This window comes from Ambystoma mexicanum, chromosome 12 (assembly GCF_040938575.1).
Source record: "Ambystoma mexicanum isolate Mex_15411 chromosome 12, UKY_AmexF1_1, whole genome shotgun sequence".
In the NCBI taxonomy this organism is placed as follows: Eukaryota; Metazoa; Chordata; class Amphibia; order Caudata; family Ambystomatidae; genus Ambystoma; species Ambystoma mexicanum.
Genome location: NC_090936.1, coordinates 614,063,026 through 614,086,084, shown reverse-complemented (window position 1 = coordinate 614,086,084; position 23,059 = coordinate 614,063,026). Strand labels below are relative to the sequence as shown.

At 47.0% G+C, this 23,059-nt stretch overlaps 1 protein-coding gene across 1 annotated transcript in view; it reads left to right on the top strand.

Moving 5' to 3' along the window:
* The first annotated feature begins 1,665 nt into the window (after positions 1 to 1,665).
* LOC138513900 (glutathione S-transferase P 1-like) overlaps positions 1,666 to 23,059 on the top strand; it is a 151,452-nt gene continuing 130,058 nt past the window's right edge. Inside the window, exon 1 of the mRNA XM_069629040.1 lies at positions 1,666 to 1,782. Within this exon, the coding sequence (XP_069485141.1) occupies position 1,782 (1 nt within the window). The 5' untranslated portion in view covers positions 1,666 to 1,781. The remainder of the gene's footprint in view (positions 1,783 to 23,059) is intronic.

Sequence of the window (23,059 nt, the reverse complement as noted above, 5' to 3'; positions counted from 1 at the left end):
CCAATCAGGGGACGGGGGTGGGCTGAGAGACGGAGGAGGGATAAGAAAGCAGGGACGGCTCGGGCAAAACGAGGGCGGCGACGGGGCTCAGGGCCTAAATATCTTTCCAAATATGCTGCTAACCAGGGCCCAGCAGGGTCCTGGGTGGGTCTACGCTCCTGCATCTCCAGATTCCACAAGGGTGAGCACAGTCCAAAGCGGGCCAGTAGGCCAATGCAATGAAAACATTTCACCCAATCAGAGGAGGGGGGTGGGCTGGAAGGCGGGAGGAGGAAGCAGGGATGGCTCTGGGGGAAGTGAGGGCAGCGAACGTAGCTTGGGGCCTAAACATCTTTCCAAATATGCTGCTAACCAGGGCCCAGGAGGGTCCTGGGGGGGTCTATGCTCCTGCATCTCCAGATTCCACAAGGGAGAGCACGGTGCAAAGTGGGCCAGTAGGCCAATGCAATGGAAACATTTCAACCAATCATGGGATGGGGTGGGCTGGGAGGCGAGAGGAGGGATAAGGAAGCAGGGATGGCTCGGGGGAAACGAGGGCAGCGAACGGGGCTTGGGCCTAAATATCTTTCCAAATATGATGCTAACTAGGGCCCAGGAGGGTCCTGGGGAGAGGTCTACGCTGCTGCATCTCCTGATTCCACAAGGGAGAGCACGGTGCAAAGCGTGCCAGTAGGACAATGCAATGGACACATTTCAGCCAATCAGGGGACGGGGTGGGCTGGGAGGCGGGAGGAGCGATAAGGAAGCAGGGATGGCTCGGGGGGAAGCGAGGGTGGCGAATGGGGCTCAGGCCTAAATATTTTTCCAAATATGCTGCTAACCAGGGCCATGGGGGGTCTATGCTCCTGCATCTCCAGATTCCATAAGGGAGAGCACGGTGCAAAGCGGGCCAGTAGGCCAATGCAATAGACATTTCAGCCAATCAGGGGACGGGGTGGACGGGGAAGCGGGAGGAGGGATAAGGAAGCAGGGTGGATCGGGGGGAAGCAAGGGCGGCTAACGGGGCTCGGGCCTAATTATCTTTCCAAATATGCTGCTAACCAGGGCCCAGGAGGGTCCTGAGGGAGGGTGAGGGTCTAGTTGTGAAGTAATTTCAGGCGGAATCGTTTACATTTTGCATGTGACCAGCTGGGATCAGTTGGAATAAACGACTGGGTGACCATTTTTGATGGTCGTAATATTGGCAACTCACAGAAACTGTTTCCAAGCTTACCCGAGCGCTTAGGAGTGGTCAGAAACATGTCAACAGTGCTATAAAACCTGCCCCTTGGTCCCAATAAATAAATAATCTGACACCCATTAAACAGAGTGCAACACGCAACATGAACAAACAATGGGGCCTGTTCTTTCTGAATGTGTCTACTCACTATGAACAAAAAAGCTTGCTGTGCGGGCGCTGCCAAGCTGCCCGGGCACACTTCTGTTGCTCCCCTGCAGCAACACTGAAATCCGTTTTAGCTGTTAATTTTGGCACTAACATGCGTGTGCACGGGAAGTAGAGACGAGAGACCCACATAGTCTGACATTGTGGAACAGCCTTCGTATACTGTTCTCGATACTTGTTTTACTCCGTGGACTACACGCCCCCTGCACGCTCTCCACCTCCCCTTTGCGCCGCTGCCTTGGCACGACGCCCCGGGCGTCCCAAGCCAACCACAGTCTGCTGCTCCGCGTGACGCAACGTCCAGGAGAAAGCACGACTTAAAGTGAGAGAAGCGGCACGCCCCGTCAGATACTCCGGGAGAGGGCAGGCGTCGAGCTCATCCAAGGGGCTAAGCACAAGTAAGTCCCAAACTCATCCATAGTCCACAAGCCCCTGCACGGACAACATTCACACACACCAGGCCCCCCCACGGACGCACCCCCCCCCCCCGTCCCCCACTTCCACTGACCTGTTCACAGGCACACAGACACATCCTTCAACGGACCTCTTGAAAGGCACATTCACAAATCCCTCCAGTGAAGCTCAGACACATACACCACCCCCTCTCGGACCCCTTTCATAGACACACACCCCTTTCATACACACAAACGTTTCCACCGGCCCATGCACAACCAGTACGCAACCTCTCTACAGCTCGCATTCACCAACAACACAGACCCCTTTGCAAACTCCCTTACACACCTTTACACTAGACTCGGACACTATACAAATATCCATCTCTCTCACCCCCAGTTTTAGCCTCTCTCACCTCAAAGACACACAGCCAGGGGTGCATGCAGCTTTCCAGTGAGGTCTTACTTATCTTTGTAACATGCCTATTTGCAACAGGAAGTTATTATGTACGGTAACAGGTACCTGGCAGTGATCAATGCTGTGGCGCTTTCGGTTCTTAGAATATGACTAGAAACTATGAGGGTGCAGCAAAAGCTGCGTGAAACAGTGACCTTGTCAGACTGGGGCATACAATTGGCTCGGGCCCGAATAAAAAAAAATGGCCCATGGTCAGAAATGTCAATTCATTCCACCTGTGACAGACTGTTTGAGTAGTACCCAAGGAACAGTTTTAAGGTACATTTAAAGTAATAAAGTAAAGTAATATTTGTACATTAACACTGCTCTAAACTATTAGTTACACAGTAAAGTAACTCATCAAAGTGACCCACTCTGTCAAAGAGAACTGTCCTACTTTCACCCAAAAAATGTGCCTGCACTGAATGTTGGACCTGTTCTTCGGGCTCTGCCTTATTGCCCTGTGGCCAGGTCGAATCTGTTTGTCCTGCATTTCTTTTCACTTTGTGTCTTTAAGAGATTTGTTTGTAGGCAGTCATCAATTTGCATGCTGGAACTTGTAGGCTTTCATTCCGGAAGGGGAAATAAATCTACAATCATAGGGACTGTTTTCTAAGTCATGCAAAATGAAAAATCGGCGCTAAAGGTTTACTGTCAGATTTTTTATGATTTGGCATGCAAAGTTAGAGAGCAGAGGGCACTTAACAGGTGTGCTTGCTCTTCCAGTTCTGCCTGCCACATCCGCTTGGTGTTCTGCCATCATGTATTTCATTCTGGCAAAAGCAATGGATTACTATGGAATTCACCTGACTTTCACAGCTGGTAAAAGTAGGCTGATTCCAAAGGAATGTGTCTTAGTTGGCTCCCTCAATCGTGAATTGTGGGAGGTATTTACAATTTTCCAGGCACGTAGTGGGAAACTATTTATATTTATTTGAAGATGCGCAGTGTCAATTTCGATCAGAAATTGCTTCCAATAACACATTTACAGCTGGTGGAGGCATTCCCACGGAGGGTGACTATAATAGCACAAAGATGAGAACAAGTTGTGAGCAAGTTTATGAAGGTGTAAAAAACAAACAGAAAAAAATATATAAAAGAAAGCAGGTGATTTACAAAGGTAACATTAACCTAAGCGGGCAAGTGCTATAAATGAATACTATTTAAATATACAAAATGACATTATTAAGAGTCACTGGAGGCAGTGGTGGGGTCAGGTAGGGAGGGTGGGGGAAAGAGCGGGGCAAGCTCCCGCTTTCGCAAGTAAGTGAGCTTTAAACTGAGGTTTCAAGAGATCCACAGTAGGGCTGGCTTTGATTGTTATGGGGAGGGAGTTCCAGTGGAGAGGGGTCAGTAGGGAGAAAGAACGGAAGTGAGAGGAGGCACACGGAAGGTATAGGACTGTGAGATTGAGTGCAGAGGAGGATCGGAGGGAACACAATGGTGATTAAACCGATATACAAGCAGGCAGGTACTGAGAAGCAAGACCATTGATAGCTTTGTAGACTAGGAGAAGGAACTTGAAGTGGTTGTCCATGGAGAGCCAACGAGCATGTTGGTAGAAGTGGGGGAGGATCTGAGTAGATTGGAGAGTGTGGGTAGCAAAGCTGGGGACTTTGTCTAGATGGAGGAGAGTGGAAGGCCAAGGTGTAGGTTTGAGCAGTAGTCAAGTTTGTTGAGCACAAGAGCAGTGATTAGAGTTTTTGTAGAGTGGTTATTAAGAAAATGACACATTTTCAGAATGTTGAGGTTAATACGAACAGCAGAGGCAGTCGTAGTGATGAATTGTTACTGTTGTAGGTCACTATGAAAGAAGACCCCAAAGATTGCAAGCCTTTGGTGAGTGTGCAAGGTCAGGAGGGAAGAAGATAGGAGAGATAGGCGAGGAATTGGCAGCTGGTAAAAAAGAGGATGTCCTTTTTTGAAGAGATCAGCATGTGGTAGCGGAGATCCATCCAGTGACGCATTGCAACGACGTTCATAATCCTGTTTTTACATGGCTGGGGTGAAAGAGGGAAAGGAGAACAATATTTAAATGTCATCAGCAAAAAGGAGATAGTGAAAACCAAAGGATAAGTAAAGTCTTCCTGAGCAGAGGTCCAGAGGACTGATCCTTGGGGGGATGCTGACAGGGAGGGAGGTGGGGTCATAGGTTTGCGAGTTCCAAGAAATTTTCAAGGATCAACCTTCCACAAAAGTGTAAAGGCAATTTTGCCTGTATTTTACTGTTTACTTTTCCACTACATGATGGAAACAATTCAAATTGCATGGAAGGCCCCTTTTCCCAAAAGCGCAAAAGGAAGTGCTCTCCTCTGTGAAATTTGGAATTCAAAACAAAATGCAGTGTAAGCTATTCCTAAAAAGCCTCACTCATGGTTTATCAGACTAGTATTGCTCCATATGCTAGTTATCCTTCATTTTCACCATGCAAAGTATAAGATGTTATTTCCGAATCTGTATGTCGCTGTGAGGTTATTGGTTCTACTTTTGTCGTTTCACCCTAGGTCTCTCTCCTGCATACCAACACTCGCTCGCCCACTGAACCCAATTAAACATGTGCTATAAAAATGCAGTAACAAATATAATGTTATGCTTCAAAATTTCATTTTTAAGCCACATAATCCACCATTCATGCTGCAGTATTGTGGAGGTAGGGTCTGTCTTCACAATAGGATGCCCAGACACTAGGTCCTTCCACCACAGCCAGCTGGGAGTAGCCACAGATTCCGGAGGGGCATTGTTGGAGGGCGCTGAAGCCGAGACGGAATAAGTGCAGGGGACCCTCTTGGTAAGCCCTCAGAGAGGAGAGGAGGAATCATCCTTGATCCTCCCCTGCCTGGCCAAGAAGACATGGTGCGGGTGCGTGGGAATGGTGGTAAATGGGAATTGTGGTAAGGGGAGCAGATGGAATGTGTTGGGGTAAAAGGTGAATGGAGAGTGAATGGAAAGAAGAGAGCAGATGATAAGGGAAGATCAGTAGATTGATGTTGTCACACTTGTATTCTTGCTTCTCTTTTCCTCTTGGTATTTTAAAGCTCTATGCATAGATGCTGGATAAAAGATACATGCCTTTTAGTCTTAGAGCATGATTAATTGGGAGTCACCTCTCATTTGTAATGGGCTCTGTGATGTACATTTTTTATTTGTCTTGCTATGGCAATAGGTCTCTTTGCGGGAAGGGGATAGTGGATGGAAGGTTGAAGAGAGTAGTGGATGGAAGGTGAGAGGGATGGCAGAGAGTAGCACATGTAAGGTGAAAGGTATGAGATGAGGCTTATGGAATGAGATGAAGGAGCAGATGGAAGGGGAGAGCAGAAGCATGTTGAAGGGGTACGGGAAAGCGTGTGATTTTGGAAGGGCAGAGCAAATGCCCTACTTGAACGAATTGAGTAATCCTGGGCAAATCACTTAGTCAGTAAAATCTGGTGAGGGGACAAGGCTGTTTCCAGCCTAAGTCACACCCCAAAACAAACAACTCCAACAGTAGAAAAAGACAACTTAAAAAACATGCAACATTTGTCCCTAAAGTCATCATTGTTTCACTTGTGACAGCCATGAACTCCTCACAACCTAAGCTCCTCCTGACATCCCACCTACCCGCTGCCCACTGCCAATCTTGCCCCTCTGGCCTTTTGCCTTAAATCTGACACTGCTCTCCATAGTCCATTATTGAAGTAACCCCCATCTGCCGCTCCCTCCTGCCTCCTCATGTGGAGCCCAATGCCACTTGAGTTCACCCCCCCTTCCTCAGCCCCTCACCCCTCTCTCCCCTGTGAAACCTGATGCATTGTCAACGGGCATGGCACTGTTCCTTAGTGAATCTGGGAAATAATAGCTTGTCTCCTGTCCACTGGCTGAGGCAGACTTCCTCACCCACTCCCATCAGTGTTTAATGTGCCTGACATTGCTTGAGGTTGTGAGGAAATTAATGAGTAACTATGTGAGTTAATAAGTACCTAGTCTTGTGAGTGGCCCAGGGAGACAGTGACTATGCGAATACAAGAGTAAACGCTAGGTGACTGAGTTATACATGACCGAGTCAGTGAACGAGAGGGATGGATGGGTGTGTCCCGCATTGAGGGTTGAGTGAATCAGTGAGGGAATAGGCAACTGACTGACTGAGTGAGAAGGTGAGTGCTTTAGTGAGGGAGTAAATGTGGGCACCTATAGATCACAACATTTGGTTGTGTTGTGTTGTGCTAATAGGCTTTTATATTGCACCAAATCACCACTTCAGTAGTTTGTGTGCCTAGGCCTGTCCATGGAGTGGTCTATTGTTACACACCAATACCAAAAACAACCCCAACAGGCAAACATCCTCAGTGGAGGTGTTATGGAATCCAACAGAACTATGAAGTAAAAATGTCACGTGTATTTTGCTCTACATACTAAATATGAATAAAACTATCGAATGGTTGTGTGCAACTGATACGTACAACATCCACCAAATCTTAGCAGCTTGCTTCTGGTGATGGCTGAATACCGGAATACAGTTCATTTAGTCAGATATTTCCAAAGCGAATTGTGAAAGCGTGACTGGCAAAAAATCTATTCACAAAATGGACAGAATGCACAGAAAACATACATTCTAGTGCACAAGAGGCGGCGTGTACAAGACAAAGAATGTAAAAGCATTAAGGTCATAAAACAAAAGATAACACTGATATTTCTGACAAAAATTGCCTTCGGCCCAACACAGTCCCAGTAGGCCTACTTTTTAGACCATACATGTATTACATATGATAACATACAACAATCAAGAACCATAAAGGTGTGTTCCATTTTAAATCCACACGGTTCATGATTTTGTGTAGTAATGCTGTCTACTTAAGAACTAATAGCCTGATTCATGGAATTATTTGCGTGAAAAATGGAGATTTGCTCGCCTTTCTGGCCAAAAATCCCCATAATTCAAAAAGGGATTTTCGGGCACAAAGGCGCGCAAATCTGTGTTTTTCATGCAAATTATTCCATGAATCAGGCTGGAAGTTTCTGCTCCCACGCCCACTCATTTTGAGGGCAAACCTTCCTCAGGACGCCAAAAAGATTCACATGCTCTCAATAAACAGGCACCCTTAAATGGACAAAAAGAGCAAGGGTTAGCACTAAATGGTATTTGCAAAATCAGATTAATATGCAGGTACTCTTTCATCCCTTTGACTAGAACCCTCTGATCGAGGTCCTAAGGAAAGTACTTTGTGACTCTGCATTAGTGTATTCGTTTTACCCATGAGTGCTTTTATTTAGTGCCAGCATGTGCCTTTCCAGAAACGTAAACTAAAAAAGTGATGTAACTTTTCTTCTTACCCAAAGCTTTTAAGGTTTACCTCGCTATTTCATCTGAAAATCAACTGACAAAAGCAAAACTTTGTGTTAAAATACGGTCCTGCTACTCGAACTAAACGAATGCTTGCAACTACAAATTGTGACACACTGCCAGAGGTATTCAGTGTGTAGTTTGCTGGAGGCATGAACATGGGAAAGCTGGAAAGAGATGCTACAAGCGCAAGGAAGCATGGATTCAGCAGGGAAGAATGTTTTATGTTAATGTTAAAGGATATTTGTACCGCGCACTGTCACCACCGGAGTGGTCCCCTGGCGCTCTGGCGGCTCTGAAAAAGGGAGGGGGTGAGTTAGTGGGAATGAGCTGAAGAAGTGCAAGAGAGCAGTGATGTGCTGTTTGCAGCCTCAGCCCGGTGGGTCCATTGGCTGGGCTTGGGGTGTTTTACAGTCGGTAGTCATTGTGTGCTGTTGTGTAAGTCTCTGTGCGGTTTGTTTTGTTGTTGCAGTGTATTGAAGTTTGTGCGGTTTGCTGCATTAAGGCTTGTGGTTGTGTTTGGTTCGGTTTGAGAGGTGTATGCAGAGGAGTGAAGTTTTTTAGTGGGTTGGTTATTGATTCATGATTGCACGCTAGGTCCAGGCTAGGCAGGAGAGTCATATATCAGTCATTGAATTGCTTTTCTATCTAGATGTGGCACATGGTAGGCTAAAGAATTCCCTCTATGTGTGCATATGCTATCATTCACAATTCCAACTAGATGTAGCGCATGCTAGGTTAAAGAATTCCCTCTATGTGTGCATATGCTATCATTCACAATTCCATCTAGATGTGGCGCATGCTAGGCTAAAGAATTCCCTCTATGTGTGCATATGCTATCATTCACAATTCCAACTAGATGTAGCGCATGCTAGGTTAAAGAATTCCCTCTATGTGTGCATATGCTATCATTCACAATTCCATCTAGATGTGGCGCATGCTAGGCTAAAGAATTCCCTCTATGTGTGCATATGCTATCATTCACAATTCCATCTAGATGTGGCGCATGCTAGGCTAAAGAATTCCCTCTATGTGTGCATATGCTATCATTCACAATTCCATCTAGATGTGGCGCATGCTAGGCTAAAGAATTCCCTCTATGTGTGCATATGCTAACATTTACAATTCTATCCAGATGCGACGCAGTCTAGGTTGAGGATTCCAACTAAGTGAGGCACATGCTAACATTCACAATTCCATCTAGATGTGGCGCATGCTAGGCTAAAGAGTTCCCTCTATGTGTGCACATGCTAACATTCACAATTCCATCTAGATGTGGCGCATGCTAGGCTAAAGAGTTCCCTCTATGTGTGCACATGCTAACATTTACAATTCTATCCAGATGCGGCACAGGCTAGGTTGAGGATGAGAGGTGTATGCAGAGGAGTGAAGTTTTTAGTGGGTTGGTTATTGATTCATGATTGCACGCTAGGTCCAGGCTAGGCAGGAGAGTCATATATCAGTCATTGAATTGCTTTTCTATCTAGATGTGGCACATGGTAGGCTAAAGAATTCCCTCTATGTGTGCATATGCTATCATTCACAATTCCATCTAGATGTGGCGCATGCTAGGCTAAAGAAGTCCCTCTATGTGTGCACATGCTAACCTTCACAATTCCATCTAGATGTGGCGCAGGCTAGGCTAAAGAGTTCCCTCTATGTGTGCACATGCTAACATTCACAATTCCATCTAGATGTGGCGCATGCTAGGCTAAAGAGTTCCCTCTATGTGTGCACATGCTAACATTTTACAATTCTATCCAGATGCGGCACAGGCTAGGTTGAGGATGAGAGGTGTATGCAGAGGAGTGAAGTTTTTAGTGGGTTGGTTATTGATTCATGATTGCACGCTAGGTCCAGGCTAGGCAGGAGAGTCATATATCAGTCATTGAATTGCTTTTCTATCTAGATGTGGCACATGGTAGGCTAAAGAATTCCCTCTATGTGTGCATATGCTAACATTTACAATTCTATCCAGATGCGACGCAGGCTAGGTTGAAGATTCCAACTAAGTGAGGCACATGCAACATTCACAATTCCATCTAGATGTGGCGAATGCTAGGCTAAAGAAGTCCCTCTATGTGTGCACATGCTAACCTTCACAATTCCATCTGGATGTGGCGCATGCTAGGCTAAAGAGTTCCCTCTATGTGTGCACATGCTAACATTCACAATTCCATCTAGATGTGGCGCATGCTAGGCTAAAGAGTTCCCTCTATGTGTGCACATGCTAACATTTACAATTCTATCCAGATGCGGCACAGGCTAGGTTGAGGATGAGAGGTGTATGCAGAGGAGTGAAGTTTTTAGTGGGTTGGTTATTGATTCATGATTGCACGCTAGGTCCAGGCTAGGCAGGAGAGTCATATATCAGTCATTGAATTGCTTTTCTATCTAGATGTGGCACATGGTAGGCTAAAGAATTCCCTCTATGTGTGCATATGCTAACATTTACAATTCTATCCAGATGCGACGCAGGCCAGGTTGAGGATTCCAACTAAGTGTGGCACATGCTAACATTCACAATTCCATCTAGATGTGGCACATGCTAACGATTATTACACCTGTCTGAGGTGACACAGGTTGATCTTGCCTTTTCTCTATAGGTCAGTTAACATTGGCTTTGCAGATCTTCCAATGGTATATAAAGCACTATATAAATGCCACATATCATAACATGACAGTATGTTAGTGTGTAGTGCAGTGCTACATTTATAGTCCAGCCAAGAATGTATTTCGGTTGGTGGTCATTAATCTCTTTAGTGTGCATGTTGTAATTTTATGGCAGTCAATGTTATGGAAAGGTAAGGTAGAGTGGCAGTGGCTTTCTGGAGCAGAGTGATTGTTCTACCCCCCACACATGCCACACTTACAGTTTTGTTGGTGTCTGTTGGCTTCCCTTGTTTTCCCTGCGGGCACCTGCTGACAATTCTTGGAGACGTCTCTGTTGGAACCGTCCTTTGCCTTGGGGCCCTTAGCTGAATGGGCTGCAACAGGCAGAGGGCTGACCTGGGAGGAACCTTTAAGGCCAGGGAAGCAACCAATCACAGGTGGGGGAGGGCTGAGAGGCGGGATTTGGGACGGGGAAACACAGGGCAGGGAGCTGGGCTGCAAGGCAGTACGCGGGGGCCTGGGGGCTACAGGGCGAAGGCCCAAGATTTCACTGGGGCCAGGGGCCGCCAGGGGACTCACCTGCTCACCGGGGGACGCCGGATGGTAAAGACGTGATCCCCCGGTGCAGCAAGCACAATCCTCAGTGCCCGAGTGCAGGCAACCAATCACGGGTGGGGGAGGGCTGGGAGATAGGATTTTGGACGGAGAAACACAGGGGAGGGAGCCGGGCTGCAAGGCAGCACGCAGGGGCCTGGGGGCTACAGGGCGAAGGCCCAAGATTTCACTGGGGCCAGGGGCCTCCAAGGGACTCACCTGCTTACCGGGGGACGCCGGATGGTAAAACTGATAGCCTGGGTGCATGTAACTACTGTTAGGTGGACCCTACTTCTGCAAAAGAGAGGAGGCAGATGTGCCTAAGGGTTATGATAATTGGGTTGTGTTTCCGAGGCAGATGTGAATAATAATAAATGAATACACAAGAGGGTCTTGAGAGCAAGTTTCATGGCTTATTTGCCCAGACATCTCTATATGTTGTACCCCAGGTCTGACTCCAAAATGTTAATTCTTGGGCTTCCAAACCTGAGCTAAGAGCTACCCATTAGGAATAGACTGTGTGCAAAGGTGATGTTGTTCATAACAGAAGGTAAGCTAATGACGTGTTCAAAACAAATATAGTAAAATCGAAATAGCCTGGCACCCTGATGTGAAAAAGGTTATTAAGAAATTGTTCTTTTTCATGTCATACTAGTGTAGCGGGGATCATACTACGCACCTTATTGGAAGACAGGTGTAAGCGGGTGCATAGTGTACATCTTCTGTGTTAACAATTTGACCTGCCTCTTATTTGTTTCCAAACCTTGCTTACATGGGTTTAAGATAACCCTAGTGAGCTGCACTGTGACGTGGTGAAGGGATGGAAAGGAGTGCCTAACAACCCTTTTTGTTGAGGGGTGAAAGCCTGTTACCCCAACAATGCTTTGCTCGCACCAGCAGTGGACATCATTTTTAGAGTAGAGGATTCCTCGCACTACCATGCGCTATGGTCCTTTACTCTATTTTGTTTCCCTTTTCCATTAAAAGGATCCCCGAAGCAGCTTCAGGCGCTGGGGATCCTTTTGCTTTTTTTCCCCCGCAAGGGGGTAACATTCTCTCCCCTTTCAACTATCCTCGGCACTGAGGATATCGTTGGGCTGTTCTATGAACTTATCAAGTCATGATTTAGGAGGGCAAGCCACCAGTTGCCACCTAGTACACTGAATCTCGGGCACCCCCCCACAGCACCATTTAACTCCCAGGAACCTGCTCTAGAGAAGGAGGAATGACAGACTGTAAGGAACAGGCAATGGGGACCTCACACTGGACCACTAGTGAATCATACATTAAATTCATGGAGAGCAGCCAGGACTTATCTAGGGTGTACTCCTGACCCAGCATTGGGCACGATACCGAGTCAGGGTCCCTATCTTCCAGTGAAGGAATGGGTAAGGGTTCCTCTATCACATGCAGCATAGTTGGGACGATTGAAACAGGATCAGGAATAGACACAACAGAAACACTCTCAAGATGGGGTTCAGGTTCCCTAGGAGTGGAATCTGGATCAGTGAGTGTAAGGTCCAGCACTAGTGTCTGATTTAACCATTGGTCTGTGTAGATGCCAAACTGATCACTCTCAGCATCCTTACTGGCTTCCGACTGGCCTTCTGCTGGTCTTGTTGACTCGATAGATTGAGAAGCTTCTGGTGATTGAGCCTTAGAAGGAGCTTCTTTGGGCCTTTCAGTGCAGTCACTACTGTCTTGTTATCGACCCCTTGGCCAATTCTTCTGCGATCACTTCAGGTGTCTGCTCAACCTCATCCCCAACTGGGAGCAGGCAGTTCCAGTGCACGGTCATGATGTTCCTTGGCCGTTCCTACTCTCGTAGTCGGTAGACAGGTACCTCTCCCAGCTGATGCTCAATGATGAAGGGTTGAGAGTCCCACTTGTCACATAGCTTGTTGCATCCTCTCTTTCCCAGCCTGCAGATCAGCACACAATCGTCAGGTTGAAGTGCATGAAACTGGACCTTGTCGTCATAGTAGTGTTTGTTTCCCTCTGTTGTCTTCTCTGCTGCAGCCTGGGTGAGCTGATGTGCCTGCTCCAGTTGATGCTTGAGCTGTTTTACATAGCTGGCATCATTCTTGCTGCCTCTTCCATCTGGGGACACTCCAAACCACAGGTCTATCGGCAGCCGGGCGTCCCTTCCAAACATCAAGTAGTACAGTGTAAATGAAGTGGCATTGTTCTTTTTGCAGTTGTAAGTGTGACACATGGGTAAGGTGGCTACATTCTGACTCATCTGATCTTCTCCTCTGGCCTCATGGTGCCCAGCTTTGCCAAGAGGATTTGATTAAACCTTTCCATTTGGGCATCCCCGAGGCTGATATGGGATTGTACAGGTCTTCTTGATGCCAACCAGCTCCAGCATCTGCTTTTTTGAGTGGCGATTCAAAATCCAGTCCCTGTTCAGAATGAACCCTGGCCAGCCAACCGTAATACACAAAGTATTTCACCCACAACACACAGGCAATGGTGGTGGCATGCTGATCTTTAGTGGGGAACACCTGCGTGTACTGAGTGCAGTGGTCTGTCATCACTGGCATGTTCTGTACGCCTCGCCCATCTATTTCCAACTTGAGAACCTCTATGCAGACGAGGTCCATGGGCTCTGAACTCTGCAGGTGACGTAGATAGGTTACAGGACAAGCCACAATTTTCTTGGTGACATCCCTGGCACAGTGCTGGTAATAATACCCAATATCTGCTTCTAGTCTTGGCCCGAAAAAAATTGACCGAACCAACACAAAGGTTCTGTCGCTGCCAAGATGTCTGTGCTCGTCGTGGAGTGCATACAATACAGTTTGGCAGAATCTCTGTGGCAACACCAGGCAATGTAGTAGCCAGTCTCCAACTTTGCTTTCTTTGTACAGGATTCCACCCTTCTGCATGAGCGTCTTCCACTCCTTCAGGATCACAGCTTGTTCACGAGAGACATCTCTGGATACATCGGCTCCAGTGGTCTTGGCTTTCAGGAACAGAGCGATGCCAGGTTAAGCTAGTTGTGATGTTACAGTAGACAATGAGTACTGCCTCGGCTGACGATCCCAAGCAATCCATGCCCCTGGTCCTGTCTGACTCATGCTGACTGGCAGCCTGGCAGATAGTTTGATGCCCGCTGATGACAACTCCTTCCATGAAGTTGATCCAGCTGTATCATCCGGCTGAGCATGAGGCCTCGAGAGAGGGCATCAGTATCGATGTTAGTGTACCCAGGTCTCCATTGTAAATTGAAATTTTATGTGAACAGTGCAGTAAGCCATTGGTGTCTGGTAGCATCCAGCTTCACAGACTTCAACACATACGTTAGAGAGTTATTGTCCATCTTCACCGTGAAGATGGCACCATAGAGGTAAATCTGGAACTTCTCTGCAACTGCCCACTGCAACTGCCCACTTCAATCTAAAAACTTCCAACTTGTTGACTGTGTAGTTCTTCTCCGCTGCATGCAGGCCTCAACTGGTGAAAGCAACCAGTCGCATCTCACAGCTGGTCTCTTGGTAGAAAACAGCGTCTAATACCTCCAGTCCCGCATCCACATGCCAGATGTAAGGCAACTGAGGGTCTGTGTAGGTCAGGATTGGTGCTGTGGTGAGGGTCCATTTGAGCTCCTCAAAGGCTTGCTGGCATCAGTCAGTCCACTACTTACCAAAGGGCTCCCTTGTATGATATAGATGGTCCGCAGAGTTGACGGTAGTCCTCCGACTCATCTGGGAAGATGGGTATCCTTTGGTGAGGTCCGTGTTTGGGTGATGTTGGCATATTCCACGACAAACCTTTGGTTGTAGTTACAGAATCACAGGAAACTCTGCAATTCCTTGAGGGTCTGAGGTCTTGGGCAGGTGAGGAGGGCACCCACCTTTGCCGGATCCACAGTGATGCCATCCGCTGAGACGATGTGTCTGATGTACTTGCCGCTTGTCTGGCAAAACTGGCACTTGTCCACACTGACCTTTAGTCCTTTCTGTCGCAAATGATTCAGCACCTTCATGCGCCTCCTGTTGTGTTCTTCAAGGGTCCCCCCCAAACACAATGATGTTATCCAGGTACATAGGGATATGAACCTCCTGGAGGTACCTATCAGTCATTTCCATAAGGCTCTCCAAAGTCGCTGGTGCCCTGGAGATCCCCTGAGGCATCCTGATGAACCTGTAAAATCCTAACAGACAGATGAACCTCATCTTCTCTAGATCCACCGGATGCATCAAGATCTGATGATGCCCACTCTGCAAGTCCAGGACCAAAAACCACTTACTCCCAGTCAGGCAGTCCAACAACTTGTCCTCCTGGGGCATGGTGTACTGGTCCGTAATAGTGCGGGTGTTGAGTCGACAGTAATTGATGCACATCCAGACATCCCTGTTCTTCTTCCGGGCAATGATGATGGGAGAAGCGTAGGGGCTCCTAGACCCCTGGATAATACCTGCAGAAGATCATCCAGATGGCGGTGTGCATCCTCCACGTCTCCTGATGCCAGGTGGTGCAACCCTTCCCTAAAGGGAGTGTCATTAGACTCCTGGATTCGGTGTTCCACTCCATGGGCCTTACCTATGTCTCAAGGGTTGGTGTACAATGCCTTGGCGTGCAGGGAGAGCTGTTCACTGGGTGGTACGAAAATCTCCAGTGGGTCCCTTAGGTGGAGCTCTGAACTGGATCTCTCTCTGCAAGCATGTCTGTTGGCACATGCAGTGCATAGACAACATGCAGGCATATCGTGGTCCAGCCATCTCCCGACATAATGCTGCCAGTGTGGCGAACATCAAGGAATTAGTTCCAATCACCACCAGTGTTGTGGGATCTTCACTCTGACTGCTGCAGACAGAGCCAGGGTGTTGATAGGAGTGCAGATATTTGCAAGTGTAATCTCCCACTATGAGAAGGTTCAGTCCAGCCAAGGGCTCCAATGGGATATGAGCCGGGTATTTGCTGTAAAAGGGCTCATAGACGATGGTCACCTGTGAGCCGCTATCCAGAAGTGCTTGTGCCTGTCGTTCAGTGATGGCAATTGTCACAGTGGTTGGTGGTCCGATGAGCCCAACAGCTATTCCCAATGATGTTCGGGTGCTGCGCTTGCTAGTAGTTAAGACTACAGATGATCCTCCTCTCAGGTAGAATAGCCAGTCTGGGTGGATGCTGGTTGCCAAATGACTTGCCCACTGGGGGTGTCACTGCAGCCTTGGGCACATCTGGTGGCAACGACTTCTTGTTTCTTGGATGGTTCTAGTATTGAGGAGTAAGGAGCTCCATTTCCTGGCCCTCGCTGGCATGTCCCACCATTGCATGTGTTGGAGTGTTCAAGGCCTGGACCCTTGATGCGACTTGGATATAATCTGATGGGTTCAGGCACATATGGAAGGTGTGGCCCTCCTGCCCACACCTATGGCAGAACTGCCAAGGCTGGAGCGGTGCGCTATGCCATTGGTATGCCTGGGGTGGCTGTGGCTCTTGAGCATGCCAGAAGAGCTGGTGTTCTCTCTCTTTGGAAGGCGTGCAGAGCCTCTTCCACCTCTGGTGGCTTGGATGTCAATATGGGTGGTGGCTTGACCAGCACCCTCTGCAGTTTCATCACCTGGATGGTTTGGCGGAACTCCTCCACTTTATGTCGCAGGTCATACTCCGGAGCAGAGTGTGGAGATACCAGTTGACTAGGTAGATTGTACACTGCATCCTCCATCTCACCTTCCAGAGTACACACATCCCGGACCAGTTCATGAAAGGGTGGTGGTTTGGGGTCCGATCGCAGCAGTGATTTTTATCTGTGCATTACTTGTTGCAGCCAGACTGGGTTCAGGATGTTTAGCTCAATCCACGTCCATCGTAAAGCCAGCTGAAGGATCGTCTTGGTCCTAGCAAGCTAATCTGAGAGTCTCTCACTCTGTTGGTGGCGGGTGGCATAGCATTTGGCCATTAGCTGTGCGATGGACTCGGTGGCTCCAAACACTATGTCTAGCGTGCACATTATGTCCTTCGCTGTGGGTTCTGGATGCATGGCATGTAGTGCCTGGATGACTCAACGCAGGGCCACACAGAATATCAATGACACAGCGCCTCTTCTCAGTCTGGAGCGCTCCAGTCTTGTATCCTCTGATTTGTCTGGTCGGCCCAAGGTTAGTATTCTTCACCTCCCAGGGTTGGTATCTCTCAGGTGGACGTAAGGGCCATGCTCGGATGGTGTCGTGATGGCCTCGTCTAACACATCTTTCAAAGCACCAGAGATATTAGTTCACGCTGAGACAGTGTGGTAGCTTACTTGGCAGTCAGGATTTTAAGTCAAGTTAAATAATGCTGGGTCTGCTGTGATAAATGCTGGGGTCCTAGTCTAAATAATGCTGGTTCTGCTGTAATTAATGCTGGTGTCCTAGTGTAAATAATGCTGGTTCTGCTGTAATTAATGCTGGTGTCCTAGTGTAAATAATGCTGGTTCTGCTGTAATTAATGCTGGTGTCCTAGTGTAAATAACGCTGGGTCTGCTGTAATGAATGGTGGGGTCCTAGTGTAAATGATGTTAGTGAAGGATGTTGGGGGGTTGATATAATCAATGATGAGGTCTGGTATGAATGAAGGTGTTTGGGGTCTGCTGTAAAGGATTCTGGGTTTTTTGTTTAATGAAGGATGGCTTTTGCGTTAAGGAATTTGGGGGTCTGGTGCAATGGTTGTTGCTGGTCTTGCATAAAGGATGTTGGGGGCTGCTGTAGTGGCTGTTGGCATCTGGGGTAAGCGGGTGTTGGGGCCTGACATTATCGTTAATTGGGATCTGACATGAATCACGCTGGGGTGTGGTGTAATACTGTTGGTGTCTGTGTGTAAAGATTGTTGGCAGTCTGGTGTAATTGATGGAGTGTGGTGTAGTGGACGTTGGAGTGTCTAGTGTGAGGATGCTGGTGACGCGTGCAATGGATGGTTTGAGTTTGGTGTAGAGAACATTAGGCTCAGCTGTGAACCAATTGGTGAGGCGTCCATGTCATTGCGACCTCATTAGTAGCATAATGCCTTTCTCCCCCCAATGGCCAATACACTCTTCTTGGACCATGGTTATGGCGCTCAACTTCCACTACTAGTGGAAGCAGCAAAAGTCGCCCACACAGGCGATGCTTCCACCGAGCTCGCCTCATGCTCCCATTGAACCAGTGATATTTGCACTGTGTTCTCCTTGCACCAGCGCTGCTTGTACCATGCTCCTTTGCAGCAGCTGCGACTGTTGCATGCTCACCTAGCACCAGCAGAGGTTGCCATGTTCCCTTTGCACCAGTAGTGGGAGCACCATACTCTTCTTTCACCAGTTGTGGTTACCATGATCACCTATGTCCCCTTCAAAGGCAGGACTTGTGTGTTAGGGTTAGTGAAGGTGTTGACACTGTAGGTTCATAAGCGCACGCAACATTGCGTCAGACCTGCCTTTTTCATGCTCTTCTCCGGCTAAGAGAATAAAACCTCTCGGATTGTCAGGGCTGCAATAAAATGCAGTGCCCCCCTTCCCACGGCAGGGATTAAAGGATGCCTGCGAGAGACACTGTGCACGCCTGCTCAGGCAGCAAAGTCCACAGGGATCCCAGTAGGGCATTTAAACACTTTACCTATTTATTTATTTACATGTACAGGAGGAACAATGCTCTTTTGATTACAAAAGAACGTACAATAGTACCCGGCGAGGGAGCAATCAGAATGAAACAAGCATTCTAAATGGCCCTCGCATATGCATTACCCAGCCGGGAATCCCTCGGTCGGGATTCCACTGCCATTGTTCCCGGCGGGGGGCATGGCAGCCCCTCAGCCAATGAGGAGGCTCAAAGCGGGGCCATCCCCGCTCCGAGCCTCCCCACGGCTGAGAGGCTGCCTTCGCTCCCCGCCGGGGACTTGAGTAAGGCTTTTTTTTTTCCTTCCACTTTCCTCCCTCCTCCCTGCCCTCCCCACCCCACTTACCTTCTTGCTATTTTGTCCCCAGTGGGGGACGATGGCAGTCTCTAGCCGTGTGGAGACTCGGAGCGGGGCCATTCCCACTCCACGCCTTTACACGTCTGGAGGCTTCCATCGTCACCGAGGTACGTTTTATTTATTTATTTTTTTCTCCCTCCCTCCCTTCCGCCCTCCCAAGCCCACTTACCTTCTTCGCTGTCTTCTTTCTGGAACGGACGCGCTGGGAACATTTCTGTTCCCAGCACGTCCGCTCCCGATGGCCGCCATGGAAAGGGAAAACAGACTCTGTTTTCCTTTTCCCAGTGGCCATTCTCTTGGTCATTTCTTTTTTTTTCTTTTTCTGTCCCGAAACGCTGCCTATAACTATGGGCCCCGGGGCATTACCTGAGTCAGTAATGCCCCCACTACTCTGGGCACATTGTTTAAATAGATAAGAAATCAAATTTGACGGGAAGCAGTGAACATCTTACAATGGGGTGAGTTTGAGGGACATTCTAACCTGGTTGTGGAGGAGAGTAAATGGAACAGTCACCAGAAACAATACGTAAGTGGACATACATAGATTAAGGACAACCAAGATTGGACAGTTTTAAGTGCAGGTAGGCGGCACAACCAGCTATGATCGGGATGTAACTATGATGGGTGAAGTGCTAGAGTGGAGGCAGAGGAAGTGAAGGGCAGAAGCATGTTAGAGGCAGGGTAACAATGTTAGCAGGCAGATTATAGGTATGTTAAGAAGGTTACTCTGTGGCGAGGAAGTAGGCTTTAGATCTTTGTTAATGGTCAGTGATAAGGATTGAGGGGGACATTACCTATTTTGCATCAAAAAGATCAAATCAAGCTCCTGTGAAATATCCAATTATGGGCCCTACTTATATTTAAAGACAAAAGCATTTAACTGTCTCACATTTTCATTTTGTGTTCTTATTTTACACTTACAAAGAAGGGTTTACATGTATGCAGAATGTAATATTGTCTTCACACCACATATAAATTAGCAGGATGCCTAAGCAGATGCTTTATCACAGTGTCTTTTGTTATGTGGCTTTAAGTCTTTAAGTATTTTTGCAAAACCTAAAGGTCATTTTTAGTTTGGGCTATTAGGTGTCACTTGCGACACCTATAAACTGAAACCATTGCATTTAAGTACAGATAGGGAAGAAGAGGGTAGACTGGGAACCAAAGGAGGCCCTGCCCGAAATGACATATGAGGAGGGACACAGAGGGCCTCATTACACGGAAGGCAGTAAGGGTTAACCGTCACCGATAATGGTACTGGTGACCGTTAACCCTTACCGCCTTACTACAAGGTCCCTTTGCGGGTTGGTACTTTAACGCCTGCTTTTTAGCAGGCGTTAAAAACCAACCCGCAAAAGGACCAGGTTGCAAATTACGGTACCGCAATTTGCGGTACCGTAATTAGCACCTTCCCCATTCCCATTATGCCCTATGGGGCAAAAAATGGGAATGGGGAAGGGCAATGGGGGAAGGGGGAATTACCCCCCCGCCAACTTTGGAATAGGGCGGTAATTCCCCTTTCCTCCAAGGCGGTGCCGGTATTTTACCGGCATGGACCAAGGTGCTGATAGCACCTTGGTCCACCGCCTATCGTGTAATGAGGCCCAGAGTCTATAGGTGTTGTTTGGTTATGTGCGCACCCATGGCCTGCCCATGACCATGCTAATCCTTAGAGACATTCCCACCCATTCCTGCCTCTGCCTGCCCAAAGCACCGCCTCTTGGCAACTCTTTGAGCTCGCTTTAATCAAGCCTTTCCATCAGACTTTACATTCAAAGTGCCTGCCAGTGTTTTTTCAAAGCAGTCCTCTGAGAGTTAATGACTTAATTAGAGTTGTAAACAGGCTGTCTTACCAGGCCTGCCTTCAGCCACTCGATTTATAAGCACTCTGTGTCTCCTCAACTGAAATCCTGTTAGAAACCAGCATTGGCAAAGCCACTGAAGTCCTCTTTAAAACCAGCATTGGCAAAGCTAAAATTTTTGTGCATACGTTTTAAGCTTTTGTCAGGCACTGCTATATACTATGCGGGAAACTTGCAGCACATCATAAATGTAGTGTAATAAGGCATAACGGCTTAAGTAAAGCTATGTAGCACACCTTGCAAATCTGATACTTGGCAGTAGCATCTTGAGGAGACCATAGAGGGTGTTTATGTAACTTATCGGGCTTGTACTAGTAGTTTTGGGTGTTCTGCGGCAACATGCAGATGAATGTTAAAGTGTAACTTTGACCAGTGGGGTGTTATATTATGTTACTAGCAGCCCTACAGATGAGGATGTATCAGTCCCTTTTAATCACTAAAATAGGCACCCAAATAATAAAAATAGGGAGTACAAATACTCCCAGCAAAAAATGGGAAACAGACACATATGACCATGTGCCCCTGCTTTCACTCACACAGCTCCATGCACATATATGGACCAGTAGTGCATGCAGTACCACAGGAAGAAATTGCTATTATCACTGCCTGATCGGAAGAAGTAAACATGTATCTTTTAATGTGTATGAAATAATTATTACAAAATAAAAGTATGTTTCCCAGTTAAAACATATATTTTATTTGGTTATAAAATACTCCCATTGGGAATTGGGCTTAGATTTTGACTCCCTTAAAAATCATTTTACTCCCAACTTAAAAAAAATAGGGCGTAAAATACTCCCACTTCAAAATCTTATCTGGAGCACTGATTACTGGGTTTTGCTATAGCGCAGATTTTGACATTTACATGGCATCTATAGTGCAAAATTCAGGGCACTTTTTTTTTACTTAAAGCAGAGACGAGTTTCCTTAGGACCAAAAGCTGGAGTGAGAGCCTGTGGTGCTGAGTACCCCCAACGCAGACTCGTGCTGGGTTGCACTTGCTTGTTATTATCCGGTTCCTCTTTTGTTTTGCACTGCATTTGTCAACTGCACATATGCATACTAAATAAAGGCAAACCCCACACTGCCCACAACCGGCTTCTAAATATTTACCTGAATTCTGAAAACAAAAATGAAATGAAATAAGTGAACGGTTCAACAAGGTATATTTCATTTGTAGGATGACTTTCTGTTTGACTGCTTTTGAAATGCAGATTTATTCTCACCAGGAACAACATCAAAGTGCATGCTCGGGATTTAAGAATGATTATAAACAGGGGCTACCCTGCAGGCACCTTTGGAGTGTCTTTAAATCTTGTAGGTAGTAGCCAGTTTGCAGAGCTCTCAAGTAGCGCCTTTTTAGGCGTAAGGTGTTCAGCTAGCTTTGTTTATGAAATGTACAACAGCTTGCATTCTAGTAATTATGCTCCTATAAAAGGAGACTAACGCTACAAGTAGATTATTACTCCGTAGCAGAATAGAAACATGTTCTACTGCCAATCAAGTGAATGAATCGCTTCGGCTGAGTATACACCTATGTCTTAAAAGAGACTGGTACTCGTTTCTGTGTGTTCGTGTCCTCCTATGTCACTCCTGGAGGTATTGTACATTCCTTATGCTAATTTGTCACGCCATCTATTTGTTTTGGCTATTAGGTGGTGCTCAGGCACCACCTATAAACCAAAATTATGGCATTGGAATATGAGAGGAGCGAGATGGGATGTGAAGAGGGACACACAGCTTGTGGATGTTTGTTTATTTTCTCACCTATTGATTAGTTATGGTCATGCTATTCACTATAGTCATTTTCACCCCAACCTGCCATTCCCTACCAAAAACCCATCTAGCAGCTAGCTCTATCACTCAGTAATATCAAACTGCTGTAAATAGCCTGACAGTGTTATTTCAAAGCTGTCTTCTTAGAGCAAATTGTTTAATTGGAGATGTATCTATACTACTGCTGCAATACACATGTCTTAAGCAAGAGAGCCTTCAGCCAACTGATTTATAACATAATGTGTATCCTTTCATCTGTTCCTTCCACTGAAGTTCTGTTAAAAACAAGCATTGGAAAAGCTTCATTTTGGGCTTGTGTGTGGGTATTCGGTGGACACCTTCCAGGCGCTGCTATCATATACCAAGGTACTCTCATCATTTTACAGCAGGCAACTCCTTATGGTTATGCAGTACCATTCTGGCAGTGCCTGGAAAGTGCCTATCCAACACCCACTCAAGCCTAAAACTATTGGCTTTGGCAAAGCTTGTTTTTTATGGACTTTTACAATAAAAGTGATTTTCTCAGCAGCCTGAGGAGGATTGTTGCAACTCTTGACAAACTTGGAAGGAGGCTGGCACACCAGCTAGCTAGGAGGCCAGTTCTCCTAGTACAAGTTAAAGGGACCTACCTGCAAGGAGAGGAGTTCTGGCCTCACATTCTAAGCTGCCTCAATGAGCAGCAACTGACGCTTAATAGTGAATAGAAATAATACTTTTTCATATAATTTTCAT